This window comes from Callithrix jacchus, chromosome 8 (assembly GCF_049354715.1).
Source record: "Callithrix jacchus isolate 240 chromosome 8, calJac240_pri, whole genome shotgun sequence".
Classification (NCBI taxonomy): Eukaryota; Metazoa; Chordata; class Mammalia; order Primates; family Cebidae; genus Callithrix; species Callithrix jacchus.
Genome location: NC_133509.1, coordinates 98,906,164 through 98,928,593, shown reverse-complemented (window position 1 = coordinate 98,928,593; position 22,430 = coordinate 98,906,164). Strand labels below are relative to the sequence as shown.

The 22,430-nt window shown below is 41.9% G+C and overlaps 1 protein-coding gene across 4 annotated transcripts in view; it reads left to right on the top strand.

Moving 5' to 3' along the window:
• The window catches only part of ESR2 (estrogen receptor 2), a 72,250-nt gene that overhangs the window by 30,264 nt on the left and 19,556 nt on the right, over nucleotides 1-22,430 (top strand). For 3 of the 4 annotated variants that reach the window (XM_078333158.1, XM_035258621.3, XM_035258620.3), the window contains exons 6-8: nucleotides 3,671-3,970; nucleotides 7,628-7,766; nucleotides 18,649-18,782. In XM_078333158.1, the coding sequence (XP_078189284.1) occupies nucleotides 3,671-3,970; nucleotides 7,628-7,766; nucleotides 18,649-18,782 (573 nt within the window). 4 annotated transcript variants of the gene reach the window in all.

Genomic DNA, 22,430 nt, shown 5'->3' with positions numbered 1-22,430 from the left:
ATGGGCTATAAAAACTAAGCATTTTGCGGATTTTAACTTTTAGGGTTTTTTTAAGGGTAAATTCACATAAAAGTTGTAACCATGCTAATGACATCCTGACTTACAACATGTCTTTCTTAATTTCCATTTCACATTTTTGTCTTTAACCAATGAAAACTTATAAAGATTTTGGTGCTCAAATGTAGAGAGATTTAGAAGTTATATTTTTGTTGTTGATTTCTATTTTTCTTATGGTCAGAGAATATGGTCTGAATGATACCTATTTTACTTAAGATTTTCTTCATTGCCTAGTATGTGATAAGTTTTGCAAAATTTCTATGGTCTTTATAGATGAAGCTTGTTAATTATGTAGTTCAAATATTCTGCATTCTGACTTTTTGCTCTTTCAGCTGTTGAGAGGTTTAAATATCCCATTATAATAGTGCATCTGTCAGTTTCTCTTTTTCTTGCAATCATTTTTTGTGTTGTACTTGGAGGCTGTGTTTTGTTGTTTATGATTTTTTTTTTTTCTGCAGAATCTTGCTCTGTCACCCAGGCTGGAGTGCAGTGGTGCGATCTCAGCTCATTGCAACCTCTGCCTCCCAGGTTTGTGTGATTCTCCTGCCTCTGGAGGCCTCCTGAGATTGGGATTACAGGAATGTGCCACCATACCTGGGTAATTTTTGTATTTGTAGTAGAAATGAGGTTTCACCATGTTGGCCAGGCTGGTCTTGAACTCCTGACCTCAAGTGATCCACCAGCCTCAGCCTCCTAAATTGCTGGGATTGCAGGTGTGAGCCAACTGTGCCTGGCCTATGTTGTTTTGAAGTATATGAGTTTAGAATTATTTATCTTTTATTAATATTCTAGAAATGAGTCTCCTAATCTATAATAATAAATTTTGCCTTAAAGTTTGTCTGATATCAATAGAGTAACATCAATTTATTTGATTAATTTTTGCCTGTTATATATTTTTCTGTCTACTTTGTTTTTCTGTATGTGAGGTATATCTCTTATGACTAATCTATGTCTAGATTTAAAAATATATAGGATTTCAGAGTCACTCTTAAATGGTCAATTTAGTATTTTTTCTTTATTGTGATAACTAATATTTGGGTTCATTTCTATCTTATTTTGTGATTTTAAAATTTTTATGTATTTTCTACTTCTTTCCTTTTAGGATTTAATCACATTTTTGTTTTATTTTTCTTCTTTTACTAGTTTGAAAGTCATACATTCTGTTTTATTTCCCTTTTTTTTTTTTGAGACAGAGTCTCGCTATATCACCCAGGCTGGAGTCCAATGGCACGATCTCAGCACACTGCAGCCTCTGCCTTTTGGGTTCAAGTGATTCTCCTTCCTCAGCCTCCTAAAGAGCTGGGATTGCAGGGGTATGCCACCATGCCCAGCTAATTTTTGTATTATTAGTAGAGACAGGGTTTCACCATGTTGCTCAGGCTGGTCTTGAACTTCTGGCCTCAAGTGATCCCTCCCCCCCTTGGCCTCCTAAAGTGCTGGGATTACAAGTGTGAGCCACCATGCTTAGCCACATTTAAATTCCTTTAGTGACATTTCTATTTTTCAACATGTGTTCTTGATTAATATGAGAATTTAAGCTTTTATCTTCCCAAAAAAAGAATTTTAGAAATTCTAACCAAAGTCATTCATCTCTCATCTTACATGTTATTGTTAGGTATTTTGGTTCCACCTTGTTTCTGTATCACAAAAACTTTAAATATTGGATTGCATGTGGTGGCTTCTACCTGTAATCCCAGCACTTTGGGAGACCAAGGCAAGAGGATCATTTGAGCCTAGGAGTTCAAGACCAGTGTGGACAACATAGCAAGACCCTGTCTCTACACAAAATACAAAAATTAGTCAGGTGTGGCGGTGCACACTGTAGTCCCAGCTACCCAGGAGGATCACCTGAACCTGGTAGGTTGAGGTTGCAGCGGGCTGTGATCATGACCATTCCACCATACTCCAGCTTGGGGGACAGAGAGACCCTGTCTCTAAATAAATAAATAAATACAAAGAATAAGCATATAAATCAAATTTGCTAGTAATTAAAACATACAAAGTAAAGCAAGATGGTTTAGTCATTTGTTAGATTAGCACACATTAAAAATGATTTTTAATGCCAAATGGGTCTGAGAAAATAGTCAAACTATTGAGCACTGGGCAACATAGACCGTATCTCTACAAAAATATTTTAAAATTAGCTGGGCATGGTGGCATGTTCCTGGAGTGCCAGCTACTCAGGAGGCTGAGGTAGCAGGGTTGCTTGAACCCAGGAGATGGAGGCTGCAGTGAGCTATGATTGCACCACTATATCCACCTTGGGCAACAGAGTGAGACTCTTTCTCAAAAATACAATGAAAATAAAATTGTGTATATACTACAATCTAGTTTTGTATGTAAAGGCCAGGCGCAGTGACTCATGCCTGTAATCCCAGCACTTTGGAAGACTGAGATGGGCAGATCACCTGAGGTCAGGAATTTGAGACCAGCCTGGCCAATGTGGTGAAAACCTGTCTCTATTTAAGTAAATACAAGAATTAGCTGGGCGTGGTGGCATGTGCCTGTAGTCCCAGCTACTTGGGCAGCCCAGGCAGGAGAATTGCTTGTATCTGGGAAGCAGAGGTTGCAGTGAGCCAAGGTTGTGCCACTGCACTCTAGCCTGGCGCCTGGCGACAGAGTGAGACTCCATCTCAAAAAAAAAAAAAAAAAAAAAAAAAATTAGCCAAGTGTGGTGGTAGGTACCTATAATTCCCAGCTACTCAGGAGGCTGAGGCTGGAAAATTGCTTGAACCTGGAGACTGAGGTTGCATGAGCCAAGATTGCAGCACTGAACTGCAGGCTGGTTGACACAGTGAGACTCCGGCTCATAAATAAATAAATAAATAAATAAATAATTTTGTGTATAAAACATGGAAAAACATAAAAGCATTAAAAAGACTGAAAGACAGCACTTTGGGAGGCCGAGGCGGGTGGATCACGAGGTCAACAGATCGAGACCATCCTGGTCAACATGGTGAAACCCCGTCTCTACTAAAAATTACAAAAAATTAGCTGGGCACAGTGGCGCGTGCCTGTAATCCCAGCTACTCAGGAGGCTGAGGCGGGAGAATTGCCTGAACCCAGGGGGCGGAGGTTGCAGTGAGCCAAGATCGCGCCATTGCACTCCAGCCTGGGTAACAAGAGCGAAACTCCGTCTCAAAAAAAAAAAAAAAAAAAGACTCAAAGAGTTTATGCCAAAATTTATTCTCTTTTATATTCTCCAGATTTTTTTCACTTAGTTTTTTGAAATATACTTGTTTTGTGTAAGTATGGAAAAGAAATATAAATATATGCACACATGCATATAAACATTTTAAGAATGTGTTATAATAAAAGTGTATTATTTGATACCTTCAGAAATATCCCCATTTTTCTACCTGAAGAAAATTCCTAATTTCATGGTTTGGAAACAGGTATGTGAGCGCTCTTTATAGAGAAATGGAGTTAGCATCTAGAGATGACCTGGAAATGGAGACCTGAAAAGTTGCTGAAAAGTTATGTTGTTGGTTTGCTAGTAGAGTCAAGACCATAGTAATCTTTGATATGTGCCCTACACGCTGAAGAGTCAGGCTTCTTTTAGTTGACTGTGGTTTTACCCTGGCAATTCGAATGACTCTGCTTTCCTCTTCAGGCTCCCGGAGAGAGAGATGTGGGTACCGCCTTGTGCGGAGACAGGGAAATGCCGAGGAGCAGCTGCATTGCGCCGGCAAGGCCAAGAGAAGTGGTGGTCACGTGCCCCGAGTGCGGGAGCTGCTGCTGAGCGCCCTGAGCCCCGAGCAGCTGGTGCTCACCCTCCTGGAGGCCGAACCGCCCCATGTGCTGATCAGCCGCCCCAGCGTGCCCTTCACTGAGGCCTCCATGATGATGTCCCTGACCAAGCTGGCCGACGAGGAGTTGGTACACATGATCAGCTGGGCCAAGAAGATTCCCGGTAGGGCCTTCTGGCTATTAGTTTTCCATGTGCTTGTAGAAAGGCCTGCTGCTAATATTTAAGGGGCAAGAGTACAAAGTAGAGGTCCACGAGCTGTGCCTAGATATTTAACAGTTCCACAGCTGGATTTGTAACTTCTGAGTGCAATATGTTCTTTGCTCCCATCTTGGCATACCTACCTTCAACAAGGCCATGTTCCGATTTAGAATTCTAAGACTCCTCTAAGTTCAGTACCAGACATGGTAGTGCAGAAAGAGCTGTCACCCAGCCGTTTCTATTCTTGACTCCCTTCTTTTCCCATGGACAGATGCATCCCATACTACCTTCCTTGCACAAACCCCATCCTATGTGTCCATGTCTGCTACAGACACCTGTTGGCCACCTTTCATGCCTAGAGGTGGTCTGGGAGGATGGACCCAGGGAACCCACCCAGGCTCTGAAATTGGGCTTGGGGTCATTTGGGCAAGAAATCCTAGGGTCCTGGAACCTGGAACAGGGTTAAAATGATGGGCTCAGCTAGGCGTGGTGGCTCACGCCTGTAATCCCAGCACTTTGAGAGGCCGAGGAGGACGGAATACAGGGTCAGCTGTCAAGACCAGTCTTACCAACATGGCAAAACCTTGTCTCTACTAAAAATACAAAAATTAGCCAGGCATGGTGGCAGATGCCTGTAATCCCAGCTACTTGAGAGGCTGAGGCAGGAGAGTCGATTGAACCCAGGAGGCGGAGGTTGTAGTGCCGAGATCACAACAGAGCAAGACTCTGTCTAAAATAATAATAACTAATTAATTAATTAAAAAGCTGGGCTCCACATTGACCTGTCCTTTGGCTGTGGACTCCTCACCTTGAGAGGAGGGGCATGTTTAGATAGGATGGGGCAGGGTGCAGTATGACTGGTTTGGAAGTGAAAGGTTTGTCAGATGTTAAATAGAATTTTATAAATTATTATTCCAATAGAGAATCAATATTATGTACATAAATAAGTATGTATGGACAAATAGAGTAAATCAGTTACATGAATCCTCAATGGGCCCATAAACTTGGAATGCCATTGAGTTAAAAGTGAGCTTAGTGACTCGTGAGTTATCATTTGGAACCTGCATTTTCCATCCTCTAAAATGATCACTTCTCCCAAGCCCATTTGTAATATATACCTGAAGGGCTGTATGATGCTAAAATTACCAGCCAATTATCATTTGACTTGGTGTTTCTGTGGAGGAGTGAATCTAGGATTCTAACCTAGAATGGCAACACCCCACAATCCCCCTGTGAAAGCTTCCCCATGCCCTTCTTTACAGTCCTTGAAGAAAAGAAGTCTCTTACAAGTTCTGAGCCACTGGGGACATTCCCATGGCCTGGAGAGCAGCAAGTGTACTGGGCAAATGTAAAGATGAGGAGGGGTGAGAAGCTGGGGGGAGAGCAGTTCCAGGTAAAGAGCCCGGGGAACTGAGGCCTACAGTGACAGTATCACTTGGGGACTTTTGTTGGCCTGGGCCCATTTCTTCTGAGCTTCCTGAGGATTTTTTGGTTTCTAGTTGTATTTTGTTTTGTCTAGCATCTTCACCTTTGCCAGAATTACTTTATTTTCTCTGCTTTTTCCCAGAGGAGACAGTGCTGATGCACTTTGCTCTAGTTTTTGCTTTAAATGTATTCCAAACACAGTTTTGCAGGACCACACATGGAGAGCAGTGGTGAAATTAGTTATTACTGAAAGCTGTGCCCCTTCTTTGTGCCATAAGAAATCTGAACTTTTCAGCTGCATTATTCCTTATTAAACCTGGTGTTTTTAAAAATTTTTGGGAAACATAGGCATAGTCTGAAGGCGTGATTTTTCCCCCCTCTCCTAGCTGGCATAGTCATTGTCCAAACAAACAAAAAAGTTATCATCTAGCCCTAATTTTGTTGAATATCTACAAGATTAAGAACCGTGATCTCTCTTGGGTAGGCTATTGTCTATCACTGTGGGTGAGATTGGGAAGGTGTATACACATTAGGAACCTAAGTTGAGCATAGCATGTGGATTTAGAAAGTATTTATCCATCTTTACATTCATAACACCATGAAATTCTCCTTTATGCAAATTGGCACTATAATTGTTCCAAGACTTGAACCACATGTGTTCTCTCTGCCATAGCATCCTCATCTGTAAAATAAGGATGGTAAGAGATCCTGCCTATAGGACATTCCCAGAGATAGGCATTATTATCCCCATTTTCCTATAAGAAAAACAAAGACTTAGTGGGAAATTAAGTGACCAGCTAGCAAGAGGCTGAGCTGGGATTCAAACCAGAGTCCATTTCATGCCAATGCTCTGTCTTTTGTTACCATATTTCTATTACATGGTCCTCTCCTTTTATCATGGCTTGTGGAGGAAGCCCCGGTGTTCTATGCTTTTTTTTAAAGTGCTCCCCTCCCCAGAGGTTACCTGTTTTCAATCAGTATTGTGACCAACATGTGTTATTAGGTTGTCAGGACCTGCTTCGTTATATTTGCTTTTTATTATTATGTTTTTGAGACAGAATCTTGCATCTCGCCCAGGCTGTAGTGCAGTGGCGCCATCTCGGCTCACTGCAATCTCTGCCTCCTGGGTTCAAGCAATTCTTCTGCCTCAGCCTCCCAAGTAGCTGGGATTACAGGCATGCACCACCATGCCTAGCTAATTTTTTTTGTATTGTCAGTAGAGACGAGGTTTCACTATGTTGGCCAGGATGGTCTTGATCTCCTAACCTCATGATCCTCCCGCCTTGGCCTCCCAAAGTGCTGGGATTACAGGCAGGAGCCACTGTACCTGGCCATATTTGCTCTTTATTTATTTATTTATTTTTTTGAGACAAGGTCTCACCCTGTTGCCCAGGCTGGAGTGTGGTGGTGTGATCTTGCTCACTGCAGTCTTGACCTCCCGGGCTCAAGCCATCCTCCCACTTTAGCCTTCAGAGTTTCTGGGACTTCAGTCACCTACCACCGTGACCAGGTAATTTTTTGTAGAGATGGGGTTTCCCCATGTTGGCCAGGCTGGTTTCCAAATCCTGGGTACAGGCAATCTACCTACCTTGGCCCCCCAAAGTCCTGGGATTACAGTTGTGCCTCACTGTGCCTGGGCTATGTTTGCTGTTTAGGATAGAATCACCCAGAAACAGTGCTTCTACCTAGAAGAAGGATCCTAACACTGGATGGGAGATTTTAAGCAATCAGAGAAATCCTTGCTGTTGAGTCCTTGGCTTTCTGTGCGGGCTGGCACTGCTGTCTGCATGCCTCCACCTGCAGCCTCCACCTACCGCATTCCCCAGCGCCTTCTGATCCCAGTCAAGGACTGGGTCAGACAGGCAGCTCCTCTGACTGGCAGCCAAACATTAACCTTCTCAGTAGCGCAGAGGAATGATCAGGACGCAGCTAACGACAGTTGGTTCTGAGCCCAGGTCATAGTGCTTGACAAACTCCAAATGATGTCTCTAGAAGGGGTCCAAGACTGGAAACCGGTTGCGCAGCTTAACTTAAAAGTTTTCTTCCTTTAATGAGCAGTTAATCACATCTATAAAATATTGATTCCCTAATGGTTTCTGTTTTCTTAGTGTTTTAACACTTGCCATTCTATCTCTACAGAAACAGGGAGCTGAGGAGGAGGGGTGGGGGTGTCTCACTACCTTTTACTTTCCCCAGGCTTTGTGGAGCTCAGCCTGTTGGACCAAGTGCGGCTCTTGGAGAGCTGCTGGTTGGAGGTGTTAATGGTGGGGCTGATGTGGCGCTCAATTGACCACCCCGGCAAGCTCATCTTTGCTCCAAATCTCATTCTGGACAGGTGAGAAAAAAACATATTGTGTTTCTTCTCCAACTTGTTTGAGTAAGGTGCTGAGTGAGTGGGAACAAAGTCCTAGGTGCTGCAATTAAAATCTCACACCTGCAGGGCAATTAGAGGATGATGGCATCATTAGATCCTTCAGTGGGTCAAGAACCAGAGAAGGAGAGAGAGAGGATCAAGGATTCAGGGTCCTGTGACTCATTTTTAATCTGAGGTGCATTACAGGCCAGCGCCTTAATAGGGGACTGTATCCTGTAGGGATGTGGCCACTATGTATATAAGTCGACATAGACTTTTCTGCATTAAAAATTCCATTTTCAGGTTACAATCTTAAGTTGTCCTTCTGTGTTTTGTACCTATAGTGACCAATTACATCTGTAGCTTTCTGGACAGGTGATAATAGTCTTAAAAATCTGCCAAGTTTATTTTCATATGCTTTAACTCATTCTTTTTTTTTTTTTTTTTTTTTTTTGGAGACAGAGTCTTACTCTGTTCTTCAGGCTGGAGTGCAGTGGTTCAATCTGGCTCACTGCAACCTCCACCTCCTGGATTCAAGTGATTCTCCTGCTTCAGCCTCCCAACTAGCTGGGATCACAGCCTGCCACCACGCCAGGCTAATTTTTGTATTTTTAGTAGAGATGGTTGTACCATGTTGGGCAGGCTGGTCTTGAACTCCTGACCTCAGGCAATCTGCCCACCTTGGCCTCCCAAAGTTCTGGGATTACAGGTGTGAGCCACTGTGCCCTGCCTGCTTTAACTCATTCTAATGCATGTACTACATAGCATTTTTCACAATAGTGGTGAGAGGAAGAGTTACTAAAACCACATGAAACTTAACAGAAATTGGGATGTGTTGCTATAACTTGGTTGCGTTTGATTTTCTTTTAAAGATGACATGGAAAAGGAACCAATTTTTAATTGACTTAGGTGAACTGTTTATGGAGGGAAACCTGAACTATATAAAAACACTCAAGTTTTTTTAGCGGGAAAAGTAGACTACCTTCTTGGTATAAATTTGAGCAGTTTGAAAATCTTCATGGAAATTGATTTCCACACCTCTTTTATGGAAAAACTGCTAGTGTTGAGTGTTCAGCCACATCTGACTCTGCAGAGTGGGAGGATGGCTAGTGCCTACCCCAACTCTTTCATTATTATCCTGTTACACTTTAGATCATCAGAAGACCCTGTGTTACACAGATGAAGAGTGATACCCCAAGGTATCAGTCTCATCTGCCTTTTGTCATGGTTGACAATGTTATTAAAAGAGAACTGTTCTGCATAATGAAGGTGTTTTGATAGAGAACAGATCCTTAGGGAAAAGCTGGAGGACTGATGTGACTTGAACAGGAGCAAGCCTAGGTGGTGAACCACACAGGGAGGCTATGGAAGCCCAGAGCAGTGCAGGGCATAAGACCCTTCAGTAACAAACAAAATGGCTAACCTATTGGCCTGTTTGTGCTTGGCAGCACCTTACATTGTGCTTATGTTGTGACTTATGTTGACACATTTAATCTTCACAATCTTCCTACACTCTTTGGGGGAATAAGCACCATTATTATCTCTGTCATTCAGGTATTAGAAATGGGAGATTAAGAAACCTGCTTACAGGACCAGGCACGGTGGCTCACGCCTGTAATCCAGCACTTTGGGAGGCCAAGGTGGGTGGATCACCTGAGGTCAGGAGTTCAAGACCAGCCTGGCCATCATGGTGAAACCCCATCTTTTTTTTTTTGAGACGGAGTTTCGCTGTTGTTACCCAGACTGGAGTGCAATGGCACGATCTCGGCTCACCGCAACCTCCGCCTTCTGGGTTCAAGCAATGCTCCTGCCTCACCCTCCCGAGTAGCTGGGATTACAGGCATGTGCCACCATGCCCAGCTAATTTTTGCATTTTTAGTAGAGACAGGGTTTCACCTCGTTGACCAGGATGGTCTCGATCTCTTGTCCTTGTGATCCACCCACCTCGGCCTCCCAAAGTGCTGGGATTATAGGCGTGAGCCACGGCGCCCGGCCTGAAACCCCATCTTTTAGAAGTAAATTAAAAAATTAAAAAAAAAAAAGAAAGAAACCTGCTTATGAGTGGAATAGTAGCTGGTGGAGCTGGACTTGGGGGGTTGCCATGGCAAACTGTCTGTTCTGCCTGTTGTCATCAATAACAATGTTGACAAAGAGCACATCCTGCAGAACAGAAGTGTGTTGGTAGAGAATAGCCCTGTTCTACTCCTAGCACACCGCAGATACCCGCTCCTCCCGCTGTCATCTCAGGGTACCATGTTGCAAGGCAGGCTGAAAAGCCAAGCACAGTAGCCAAGCCGTTGCTCTCATTCATTCATTGTATTCCACTTGGTGTTTTAACTGGAGCCAAGTATGCATATGTATAAATATACACATATAATTCTCCTAGAAGTTAGTCCTAGGAAGACGTTCCATCCCTTCACGAATCGATTAATTTACAGACATTGGGATTAAATTATCTTTTGTGTTGATTTCTAAATTGATGGCAAATTTAGTGTTTATTTTTGGTGACCATTTCATTCCTGGTTTTTAGTACAATTAACTCTCCCTTTTCTCTGCATGGGTTCTCTAATTCCTGTAAGTGTGTGTATACATTACTGTAAGTGGACACAAATTCTGGAAAAATATTAGGTCTACCTTTTAGTTAATAGAAGAAAAGTTATTTTTCTTACTAATTATTTCTAATAGACTCACACTGCCTTTATAACTTATGTGAAAGTATTATGTTTTGTAACATATAAATCTAGTACATTTGATTGAGTATAGAAGAGGAATTCTTGGGAATTTAAAATGCATTCACATTGAGCAGGCATTTTGTTTTTTTGGAATGACTATTGGTGTTTATTTTTTGTTGCAATCTCTAGTAGTTTTTGTTTGTTTTTGAGATTGAATCTCACTCTTTTGCCCAGGCTAGAATGCAGTGGCGCAATTTCGGCTCACTGCAACTTTCACCTACCAGGCTTGAGCAATTCTTATGCCTCAGCCTCTTGAATAGCTGGGATTACAGGCATGTTTCACTCTTGGCCAATTTTTGTATTTTTTTTTTTTTTTTTAGTAGACACAGGGTTTTACTCTTTTGGCCATGCTGGTCTTAAGCTCCTGACTACCAGTGATTCTCCCACCTCAGCCTCCCAAAGGGCTGGGGTTGCAGGCGTGAGCTACTGTGCCCAGCCTACAATCTAGTATTTTTAACATATTAACTTTGTGAAGTCTGGAACTTGAAGTCTAAGCTAGTTCAGTTACTTAGTCATCTTTTATACAGATAAATATAATTTTATGTAATAGGTGTATTTCTGGAGGAGTTGCTCATTCAAAAAGTCAGGAGTCATGCTCCTTAAAGAAGTTCTATTAGGACTCTTTTTTGCAAAGTGACTAGATAATCTTCACACCATTTGAAAACAACTGTCTTCTGGATTGTCCTAGCAGAGTTTCTTCCAGTGGTAATATGGCTGTATAAACAGTGATTACAACTAACAGCACATTTGTGGATACTGAAACTATGATTTCTGTTTCCCTTTAATCTTGTTGAGGCATCTGCAACAAGAAAATTTGTTGCTACTGAGGATGAGAGGAAAATCTAGTTAGCTCAGCTTATTTCTAAGCATTTAGTTCTTTTGCTAACTACTAAATTCATCATAAATGCTTGTGAAGATTACTTGCTCAAAAAAATCACATAAGCAAAGACATTTTATGTGTCCTTAGTATCAACAGGCAACTGACTAATGTTAAATTATTAAAAAGTCAGAGGAAGTTTGTATCTGAGCTTGGACCCATCATGGACACTTGTAGACAGTTCCATGGAATTGTATATGTATAACTGTCTTGAGTTTACATTCACATTAGTTGTTTGTATGCTAAATTCCTTCAAGTCAGCCATTGAATTTTCAGTTCCAAATTTTAATTTACCCTTTGCACATAAGTAATTTCACTTTAGTTCAATATTTATTAAGTTCTTTTTATGTTCTAAGCCTTAAGCACTCCCTGCCATTGCTATACACACAGAGGTCAATCACGGTCTGTACGCAGGTATGTGCTGCCAGCAGGTATATATGCAGGTATAAAATAGTATACCCCAAAGGAAGGCCCACTCATTCAACATTTTGTTGTAGTAAATAATATTCTTCTTTAGTCCAGGCACAGTGGCTCATGCCTGTAATCCCAGCACTTTGGGAGGCTGAGGTGGGAGAATCACTTGAAGTCAGGAGTTCAAGACCAGCCTGGCCAACATGGTGAAACCCTGTCTCTACTAAAAATGCAAAAATTAGCCATGCATGGTGGTGTGTGCCTGTAATCCCAGCTACAAGGGAGGCTGAAGCAGGAGAATCACTTGAACCTGGAGGCGGAGCTTGCAGTGAGCAGAGATCATGCCACTGCACTCCAATCTGGGCATTGGAGTGAGACTGTCTCAATCAATCAATAAAATCAAGCAATAAAATTGATATGGTTTGGCTCTGTGTCCTTGGCAAATCTCATCTGAAATTGTAATCTCCACGGATCAAGGGAGGGACCTGGTGGGAGTGTTGGATCACAGGGACAGTGTCCCCCATGCCGTTCTCATGATAGTGAGTTCTCACAAGAGCTGATGCTTTTTTTTTTTTGGGGGGGGGGGAAGAAGGGAAGGAGGACATTAGGGAGGAAGGAAGGGATGAAGGAAGGAAGGAAGGGAGGAAGCAGGGAGGGAGGGAGGGAGGGAGGGAGGGAAGGGAGGAAAGGAAATCAAGCAATGAAAGAAACATTGCCGACCTGGATCTAGAGGTTTACAAGTTGATTTCTTTTTTTTTTTTTTTGAGAGAAGGAAAGAAAAAAATATACTAAGTAAAGGAGAGGAAGAAAGAGGAAGAGAAAGAGGGAGAGTAAATGGAAATATTGCTTTATTTTGAAAAAAATTGGGTATTAATAATGGCCAATCAATGTTTCATTTAAACTAATGGGTAGGTGTGATGTGGTATTGACAAGAATGTATATTTTGTGTATTTGAAGTGGAGAGCTCTATAAATATTTATTAAGTTTGCTTGTTCCGGATCTGAGTTCGAGTCCTTGATATCCTTATTAATTTTCTGTCTCATTGAATCTAAGTCTCCTATCTGGGTGTTAGGATCATTAGCTCTTGTTGTTGCATTGATCCTTTTACCACTATATCTTTGTTGCTTTAAAATCTATTTTATCCGATACAAGAATTGCAACTCCTGCTTTTTATTTATTTATTATTTATTTTTGCTCTCCATTTGGTTGGTAAATCTTTCTCCATCCCTTTGTTTTGAGTCGTTGTGTATCCTTGCATGTGAAATAGGTCTGGATGTAACATGCCGTTGGGTTTTGGCTGTGTCTTTTGATTGGGAATTTAGTCCATTTAAATTTAGGGTTACTGCCATTTGATGTTGACTGGCTGTTTTATCCATTCGTTGGTGTAAATTCTTCTTTATGTTGGTGCTCTTTACTTTTTGGTGTATTTTTAGAAAGGCTAATACTGGTTGTTTCTTTCTGTGTGTAATGCTTCTTTCAGAAGCTCTTGTAAAGCAGGCCTGGTGGTAATAAAATCTCTGAGTTCTTGCTTGTTCATAAAAGATTTTATTTTTCCTTCAGTTGTGAAGCTTAGTTTGGCTGGATATGAAATTCTGGGCTGAAGGTTCTGTTCTTTGAGGATGTTGAATATTGGCCCCCACTCTCTTCTGGCCTGTAGAGTTTCTGCCAAGAGATCTGCTGTAAGTCTGATAGGCTTGCCTTTGTGGGTTATCTGACCTTTCTCTCTGGCTGCCCTTAGTATCCTCTCCTTCGTCTCAACCCTGATGAATCTAACAATTATGTGCCTTGGGGTTGCTCTTCTTGAGGAATATCTTTGTGGTGTTCTCTGTATTACCTGGGGTTGAATGTTGACCTGCTTTGCTAGTTTAGGAAAATTTTCCTGAATAATATCCTGAAGGGTATTTTCCAGCTTGGATTCATTCTCTCCGTTGCATTCAGGTACACCTATCAAACGTAAATTTGGTCTTTTCACATAGTCCCACATTTCTTGGAGACTTTGCTCATTCCTTTTTATCCTTTTTTCTCTAATCTTTTCTTCACATTTTATTTCATTAAGTTGGACTTTGACCTCTGATATCCCTTCTTCTGCTTGAACAATTCGAGTGTTTAAACCTGTGCATACTTCTCGGAGTTCCTGTATTGTATTCTTCAGTTCCATTAATTCATTCATACTCCTCTCTAAGTTGTCTATTCTCAATAGGATTTCATCAAACCTTTTTTCAAAGTTCCTAGTTTCTTTACGTTGGGCTACGACATGTTCTTTTAACTCACCGAAGTTTCTTATTATCCATTCCTTGAAGAGTGATTCTGTCATCAGGAGGCGCTCGTTCTCCATCAAGCCTTGTTCCATTGTCGATGTGGAACTGTGATCATCTTTAGAGGAAGAGGCGTTCTGACTTTGAGTATTCTCAGCTTTTTTACACTGGTTTCTTCCCGTCATTGTAAATTTATCCTCCTGTCATCTTTGAAATTACCAACTTTCAGATTAGGTCTCTTGAGTGGACGTCCAGGTTGTTAGTTCCCAGGGCCAGAGCAGCCGCGTTAAAACTGATGGTGCTTTTCTGCCCAGGATTCTCCTGTCGGGCTTCCTTCTTGTGTCCGTAGTAGGCGACTCTGCCTTCCCGGGGCTCCAAACCTCGGTCAGAAGGGGAACCGGTCCTGTTTACTCTGCGCCGAGTGCTGCCGTGTTGAGGTGCCAGCGGAACCGCTGCGCCGACCACGAGAGTTGCCCTGGCGACTCGTGTGTTTCCACCACTGGGGGATCTTCTGCTCCGTGAGCGACCCGACTTTGTCTGAAAGTGTGGCGTCCTCTAGTTCTCGGCGCCTTCCCTGAGAGCTGCAATCCCGGGATGTTAGCGATCGGCCATCTTGGATCGTTCCTCGAGCTGATGCTTTAAAAGTGTTTGGCAGTTCCCCGTCTTGCTTACTCACTTCATCTCCTGCCTCCATGTAAGATGTGCCTTGCTTTCCCTTTGCCTTCTGCCGTGATTGTAAGTTTCCTGAGGACTCCCCAGCCATGTGGAACTGTGAGCCAATTAAACCCTTTTTCTTCATAGATTATTCAGTCTTAGGTAGTACTTTTTAGCAGTGTGAAAATGGACTAATGCAAAGATATTCCATGTTATTACTGATTTTACTTTTATTTAGTAGTTTATGGACAGATAGTGTCCAAAAATAAATTTTCTAAGTAGATCAGTTTGATTGATACATTGTTTCAATATTTTAACATTCAAATCCTATGCCCTGTTTGTTTTTGTTTTTGTTTTTGTTTAGAGATAGGCTCTGTCTGTGGCCTAGGCTGGAATGCAGTTGTGCCCTCATAGCTCACTGCAGTCTCGAGCTCCTGGCCTCAAGTCATCTTCTTGCCTCAGCCCCTTGAGTAGCTAGGACTATGGGTGTATGCCACCATGCCTGCTTATTATTATTATAATTTTGTAGAGACAAGGTCTCACTATGTTGCCCAGGCTGGTCTTGAATTTTTGGCCTCAAGTGATTCTCCTACGTTGGCCTCACAAAGCACTAGGATTACTGATGAGAGCCACTGTACCCAGCCGGTCCTTTCTTTAATTCAACTCTTTTAATCCTGTTTAATTTCTTACTTATAATTCAGTTTCAATCTAAAATTATAAAATAAATGAAATATATGTAATTAATTTATTTTAGAGTCTTTTTCTTTTCTTTTCCTTTTTTTTTTTTTTAAAGATAGGGTTTCACCATGATGGCCAGGCTGGTCTTGAACTCCTGACCTCAGGTGATCCACCCACCTCGGCCTCCCAAAGTGCTAGGATTACAGGTGTGAGCCACAGTGCCTGGCCTATTTTAGAGTCTTGTAATTTTGTTCTGTATAACTCATCTGAAAGACCTTTATTGGGCTATTTATGATGTGGTTTCTTTTTTTTTTTTTTTTTTTTTTTTTGAGCTGGAGCAATTCTCCTGTCTCAGCCTCCCAAGTATCTGGGACTACAGGCACATGCCACCATACCAGCTAATTTTTGTATTTTTAGTAGAGACGGGGTTTTACCATGTTGGCCAGGATGGTCTCGATCTCTTGATCTCGTGATCTACCAGCCTTGGCCTCCCAAAGTGCTGGGATTACAGACGAGAGACAGCACACCTGGCCATTTATTATGTCTTACACTTTATTGCCCCTTCATTTCTCACTTATTTTGTAGAAATGTATTTGGTTTCTGCAGACTGTGAAGTTAATAAAAATATTCTAACTTTGCCACCCCTTGAATGAAATGGTTGACTGTCAATCCTGCTAAAAAGAAAGTAATCAGACCTAGTTATTTAGACTTTGTTTAGAAATTAACTTTTTCCACGAGGTACATATGGTCTGATTACTGTGAGTGATACCCTTTATCAGGGTTTTAAATACCTCAATATGCAAACCCTCTCCCCATTTTTGAAACATGAATTTGCAGTGAAAATAGCATGTATTTTAATGAGGAAATGATACCAGTTTCAGTATTTAGGAACTAAGGCACGGGTACTTCTGGAAAATCGGATTGACTTGAGGTGGGTCCCCTTACCATACCACTTGGGGAGGGGTATATGTGTGTGCGCGTGAGTGTGTGTGTGTATGTGTTGCGCATGTGTGTATAATCCCACATCAGCACAGAAGAATAAAGAGATAATCAAACCATCGTGTAGGACTTGGTGGATTTTTTGGTTTTGCCCCACAGAGATATTTTAAAACTAGCTTTCCATGTTATCAAATATCCTAAAGTTCAACAGTTACAATTTCCAATAATAATTGTCCATGGGCAGGGTGATTTGGTGATGTGGCATGAAGGTATTCAGTGCCCAAGTGTTTCTTATGTGTCATCTCTGTGCAGGGCCTGCGTTGTCCTTATTGGATGTCTGCATCAGATTGCCTGGGAGAGCCCAGAGCTGGGGAGGTGGAAAGGTGGGGCATGGGGAGAGTTGGAGGCCTCCTACAGATTTGGCACTCTTTGCCCAGTGCTCTGGATTCTCGAAAATGACCTTTTCCTATGAGTGACTTCCAGGGGGCACTGGTGTTTTGTCACTTAACCTGTGTACTTACAGAAACTTGCAAGTGTTTGCAGAATTTACAATTTAGTAAATTTTAATAACTTAGTAACTCTCATATGCCAAAGTAAGCAATTTGCATGCTTGTAGCTCTATGTGAGTGAGTCTGTGGGGGTGGGTGAGTGAATGCTTTGGAATGCAGGATCCCAGTGAGTGCCATCATACAGCAGCTAATGGGAAAGACTTCCCCAGGATTGCTGTTTGCAGTGGTGTCAGAGGCCCTTTCCTGAAATACTGTCGTCACTGAAAATGCCCTGACTTTGGGGAAGGAGGAGGGGAGTAACCAGTTCTTCGAAGACCTCAAGGTCCCTTCAGGGACTGCTGGGAGACTAAAAATGGAACTCACATAAACCCATTGCCCTTCGGGTGAACTGCAGGCTTTCAGGAGCAAATGGTGGTTTTTGTGACAAAATCATCTAACTGCTTGGTAAGGACTTTCAATACCCCTGTGATTGATAATATAGTGTTTTGGGGGAGCAGTGAGATAGAATAATGTGTGTCTGGCTGCAGTGAATAGAAGCTGATATGTTTCCAGATAAAGTTCAAGTAATTTACTTCAAAAGTATATGTAAACATTTATTTCTATAAGGAGTGCTCAAAATAATTTTGATTAGATTACTCAAAGTTTAAAGATAATCCCTTGGCAAGTCAAAAATTTTCCCCACCTCCATGTGTACCTTCTTTTCCTGATTGTAATCCATCTTCTCTAATTGTGATTTCTTTGTATGTCATATTCGCTTTTTTCAAATTAAATGTGAATGTCTTAGTTGCTACACCAGTTTCTTTCATTCTTTTCTTTCTTTCCTTTCTTTCCTTCCTTCCTTCCTTCTTTCTTTTCTTTTCTTTTCTTTTTTTTCTTTTCTTTCTGAGATGGAGTTTGGCTGTTGTTACCCAGACTGGAGTGCAATGGCACAATCTCTGCTCACCGCAACCTCCGCCTCCTGGGTTCAGGCAATTCTTCTGCCTCAGCCTCCTGAGTAGCTGGGATTACAGGCACGCGCCACCATGCCCAGCTAATTTTTGTATTTTTAGTAGAGACGGGGTTTCACCTTGTTAACCAGGATGGTCTCCATCTCTTGACCTCATGATCCACCCGCCTCAGCCTCCCAAAGTGCTGGGATTATAGGCGTGAGCCACCGCGCCCGGCCTTTTTTTTTTTTTTTTTTGAGACAGGGTTTCACCATGTTGGCCAGGCTGATCTCAAACTCCTGACCTGAAGTGATCCATCTGCCTCAGCCTCCCAAAGTGCTGGAATTACAGGTGTGAGCCACTGCACCTGGCTGCTACGCCAGTTTCTAAGTGACCACCAGGAAGTGAGAATTAAGCCCTAGATTTAGAGGTTTATTCTTGGGATATTTGCTGCTGTGACACACAGTCTTCCTCATTAATATGGAACATCTCATTTTTGAAATATGTGTCATATCTGGGGCTGGTTGACTGACATGGTTTAGATTGAAAGCAATCAATAGGAGTGGTATTCCTGTAAGAAAACATTTGGTGAAAATGTAGAAGGAAAATATAATTCCAATGCACATTTTTGCCTAAATAATATTTATTCATATATTTACTATAGGGATTTATAGGAATTGGCCTATCTTCTTTATATGAAGACAGTTCTCGTAATTTCATATTGCTGGGTGTGGTCTCATTAACACCCTGTTGTAGTTAACATGGTATTATCAGATGAACATGTTGAAAGATGAAACTTGAGTTTAAAAATAAAACACTCCTGATTGTTTCCTGATGGTTTCTTGAAGCCGTGTTCCTTAAATTTTCAAATGAACTTTTATAGGGATGAGGGGAAATGCGTAGAAGGAATTCTGGAAGTCTTTGACATGCTCCTGGCAACTACTTCAAGGTTTCGAGAGTTGAAACTCCAACACAAAGAGTATCTCTGTGTCAAGGCCATGGTCCTGCTCAATTCCAGTAAGTAACCACACAGCTGGGCCATGTTTTATCGGGGAGAGATGCTGTGTCTAGAACTAGCATGATATGAAGGAGAATGTTGAACTTCTATTTTATTTAAAAAGGGTAAAATGGTTTCCTATTGGACTTTGTTTTTATTTTGATCTCGATTTAAACTGTAGGTAACTTTTGATAACTTGTACATAAATTACTCATTAAGTGAATGACTGGCAATCAAGTTAAAAGTAACTCAAGCAACTTTCTGGAAAAGGGAAAAAACTTGAAACTGTTTATCTTTTAACCTTTTTTCAGTGCTTACACAGACACTTTACATGGTTGGTATGCATTTACACTTTGGGGGCCTGCTTTTTTACAGATTAATTGATGCAGTAAAAATACAGTCCTACCTTTAAATAGCTCATAGTGTAGGCAGGGAGGGAGAAACAACAAATCATTAAAAATAATGATTTCTGGCCAGGTGCAGTGGCTCACGCCTGTAATCCCAGCACTTTGGGAGGCAGAGGTGGGCGGATCACCTGAGGTTGGGAGTTCAAGACCAGTCTGAACAACATGGGGAAACCTTGTCTCTACTAAAAATACACAGAGTACTACAGGAAAATGGGAGGAGAGATCCTGGAGTTGCTGAAGGAAGTGATGTTTGAATGAATCTTCAGGAAAGGACAGAGGGAAGTAGCTGTGGCTATAAAATGCAGTGCTGAAGATTAGAAACTGCTGCTCCGGGTCTGAGCAGCTTAGAAGAGGTTCAGGCACGGGAGTGTCTTACACAGATGCACGACATAGAAAGGTCACCCTGGCTTCCATGTGAAGGACTGGAAAGGGCAGAGACTGAAGCAGGGGCCCATTAGAGACAATGAAAGCCTTAACTGTCATTGTGGCATGAGGCTGGGGAGGAAGGGACTTGACTTGAGGGGGAAGTGGGACGTGGAGGAGGGAAATAAGGAAGGTACAATCTAGGATATGTAGATGGTGTATTTTAGTGAGTTTTTTCTTATATAAATAATATCTGGTTATTGTAAATAAACATTCAAATGAGAAATACAAGGAAGAAAATAAAATCATCAGGAATAACTGCCTTCAAAATATCTACCATAACTTTGGTGACTATTTCTTTTTTTTCTGAGACAAAATCTTCCTCTGCTGCTTAGGCTGGAGGGCATGATCATAGCTTATTGTAACCTAGAACTGAGATCAAGTGATCCTCCCACCTCAGCTTCACTAGTAACTGGGACTAAAAGTTCATACCACCAGACCTGGTTAATTAAAAACATTTTTTTTTTTGTAGAGACAGAGTCTTGCTGTGTTGCCAGAGGTGGCCCTGAACTCTTGGCCTCAAGAAGTCCTCCCACTTCAGCCTCCCAAAGTACTAAAATTTATAAGCATGAGCCCCTGTGCCCAGTCTGTATCTTGTTTTTTCACTTTTCTTTTTAAGACAGGGTGTCACTCTGTTGCCCAGGCTGGAACACAGTGGCATGATCATGGCTTATATAGTCTGACCATCTGGGCTCAAGTAATCCTCCCATTTCAGCCACCTGAGTAGCTGGGACCACAGGGGCCCACCACCACACCTGACTAATTTTTGTATTTTTTGTAGAGGTGAGGTCTCCCTGTGTTGCTCAAGCTGGTCTCGAACTCCTGGGCTCAAGTGACCCACTCGCCTCAGCCTCTCAAAGTTTTGGGATTATGGGCACAAGCCATCATGCCAGATTTTTTTGTTTCCACTTTTCAAAATGCTGTGAAACTATTCTGGTTCAACTAGGAGAGATCTAACACAATCTTTGACATGAGGGCATTATACTACATTGTTCAACCATTTCTCTGTTACTAAACATCCAGTTCCTCTTTCTTTTTTAAAAACCATTATAAACATTACTGCAATAAATAAAGATTTGCAACTTTGCATGAATTTCTAAGTTTGTAGGTAGTTGTCACACTGGTCAGTTCATGATCTACTTGGCATCCAAGCCAGCTGCTCTAGCAGATACTGATGGCTTTGCTTAGCCATTTACTCTTGCTGGGCTTTTAGGCTATTGATTTTTTTCTTTCTCAAGTACTGTTTACATCCTGGTTTTAATGTTCACCTGAAGACTTACAGACACCTCTATTTGGTCAACATATGGGGCTTTCTATATCCAGTCTTACAGTTCAGTGCTTTAAAGAACAGGGATGTATATCAGATCATATTATACTATAGTCTTTTAAATCAGCCTAAGTAGTCATTCCTGAAGCCAAGATTCAATGCAGAATTCACTGTGACCACGTTTCCAGCTGCCTCTTGATGTGGGGCCGGCAGACCTTCACGTGTTTCTTCTCTCACAGACTTGGATATTGGCACTAGTTTGTTGCTTTTTTGTTTGTTGGTTGGTTGGTTTGACACAGGGTCTCACTCTGTTACCCAGGCTGGAGTGTTGAGGACAGTTACTTTTGCAAAATATAACAGAAATGAATTATGAGAAAAATAAAAGTGCAAAATACAAGTCCTGGTTTATAATATTATTAGTTATTATATTCAACAAATTTAAAATTATTCTGTTGATTGCTGTAAAAGTTTCTAAGTTCTTACACTGAATTTCTACCTATCTCTCTGTAAATGGGCAACAGACCATACATTAGTTCTGGAGAGAACACAGGATGCTGTCCAGGAGTTGCTCAGGTCTGGGGTGGAGGGCAGGGTTAGCCCTGGAAGAACTGAGTGAGGGAAAATGAAGAAGGAATCTGAAGGCCATGTGAGGGTACAGAGACCTTGAAGACAACCTTCGAGCATTTCCTAGTTGAGTCTGAGTCTGGCCTTACCTGCCTCACAGGTCATTTCCCATGCACTCAACACACCCTTCCCTGTTTATTGTTATCATTCACCTTTTACAGAATAACATGAGGGCCCAGCTTACACTGATGATTGTGTTGATGTGCATGTAGGAAAGTCCAGCCAGGGTTTTTTTTTTTTTTAAGACAGAGCCTTGCTGTGTATCCCAGGCTAGAGTGGAGGGCAGTGGTGCAATCTTGGCTTACTGAACCCTCCCAGGTTCAAGTGATTCTCCTGCCTCAGCCTCCCAAGTAGCTGAGATTACAGGTGCATGTCACAATATGTGGCTAATTTTTGTATTTTTAGTGGAGATGATACATTAATCTGTTCTCACACTGCTGTGAAGGAATACCTGAAACTCGGTAATTTATAAAGGAAAGAGGCTTAATCGACTCACATCTCAGTATGGCTGGGGAGGCCTCAGGAAACTTAAAATAATGGCAGAAAGTGAAGAGGAAGCAAGATACCTTCTTCACAAGGTGGCAAGAAGGAGAAGTACCAGGCGAAGGCAGGAGAGCCCTGTAACTTATAAAATTATCAAATCTTGTGAGAGCTTAGTCACTGTCATGAGAACAGCATGGGGGAAACTGCCCCCATGATTCAGTCACATCCACCTGGTCTCTCCCTCTACCTGGTGTCTCCCTTGACACATGGAGACTATGGAGACTACAGTTCAAGATGAGATTTGGGTGGGGACACAAAGCCTAACCATGTCAGACAAGGTTTTTCCATGTTGGCCAGACTGGTCTAGAACTCCTGGCCTTGAGTGATCTGCCCACCTTGGCCTCGCAAAGTGCTGGGACAGGTGTAAGCCACCACATCTGGCCCACCAGCCAGGATGTTTGAAT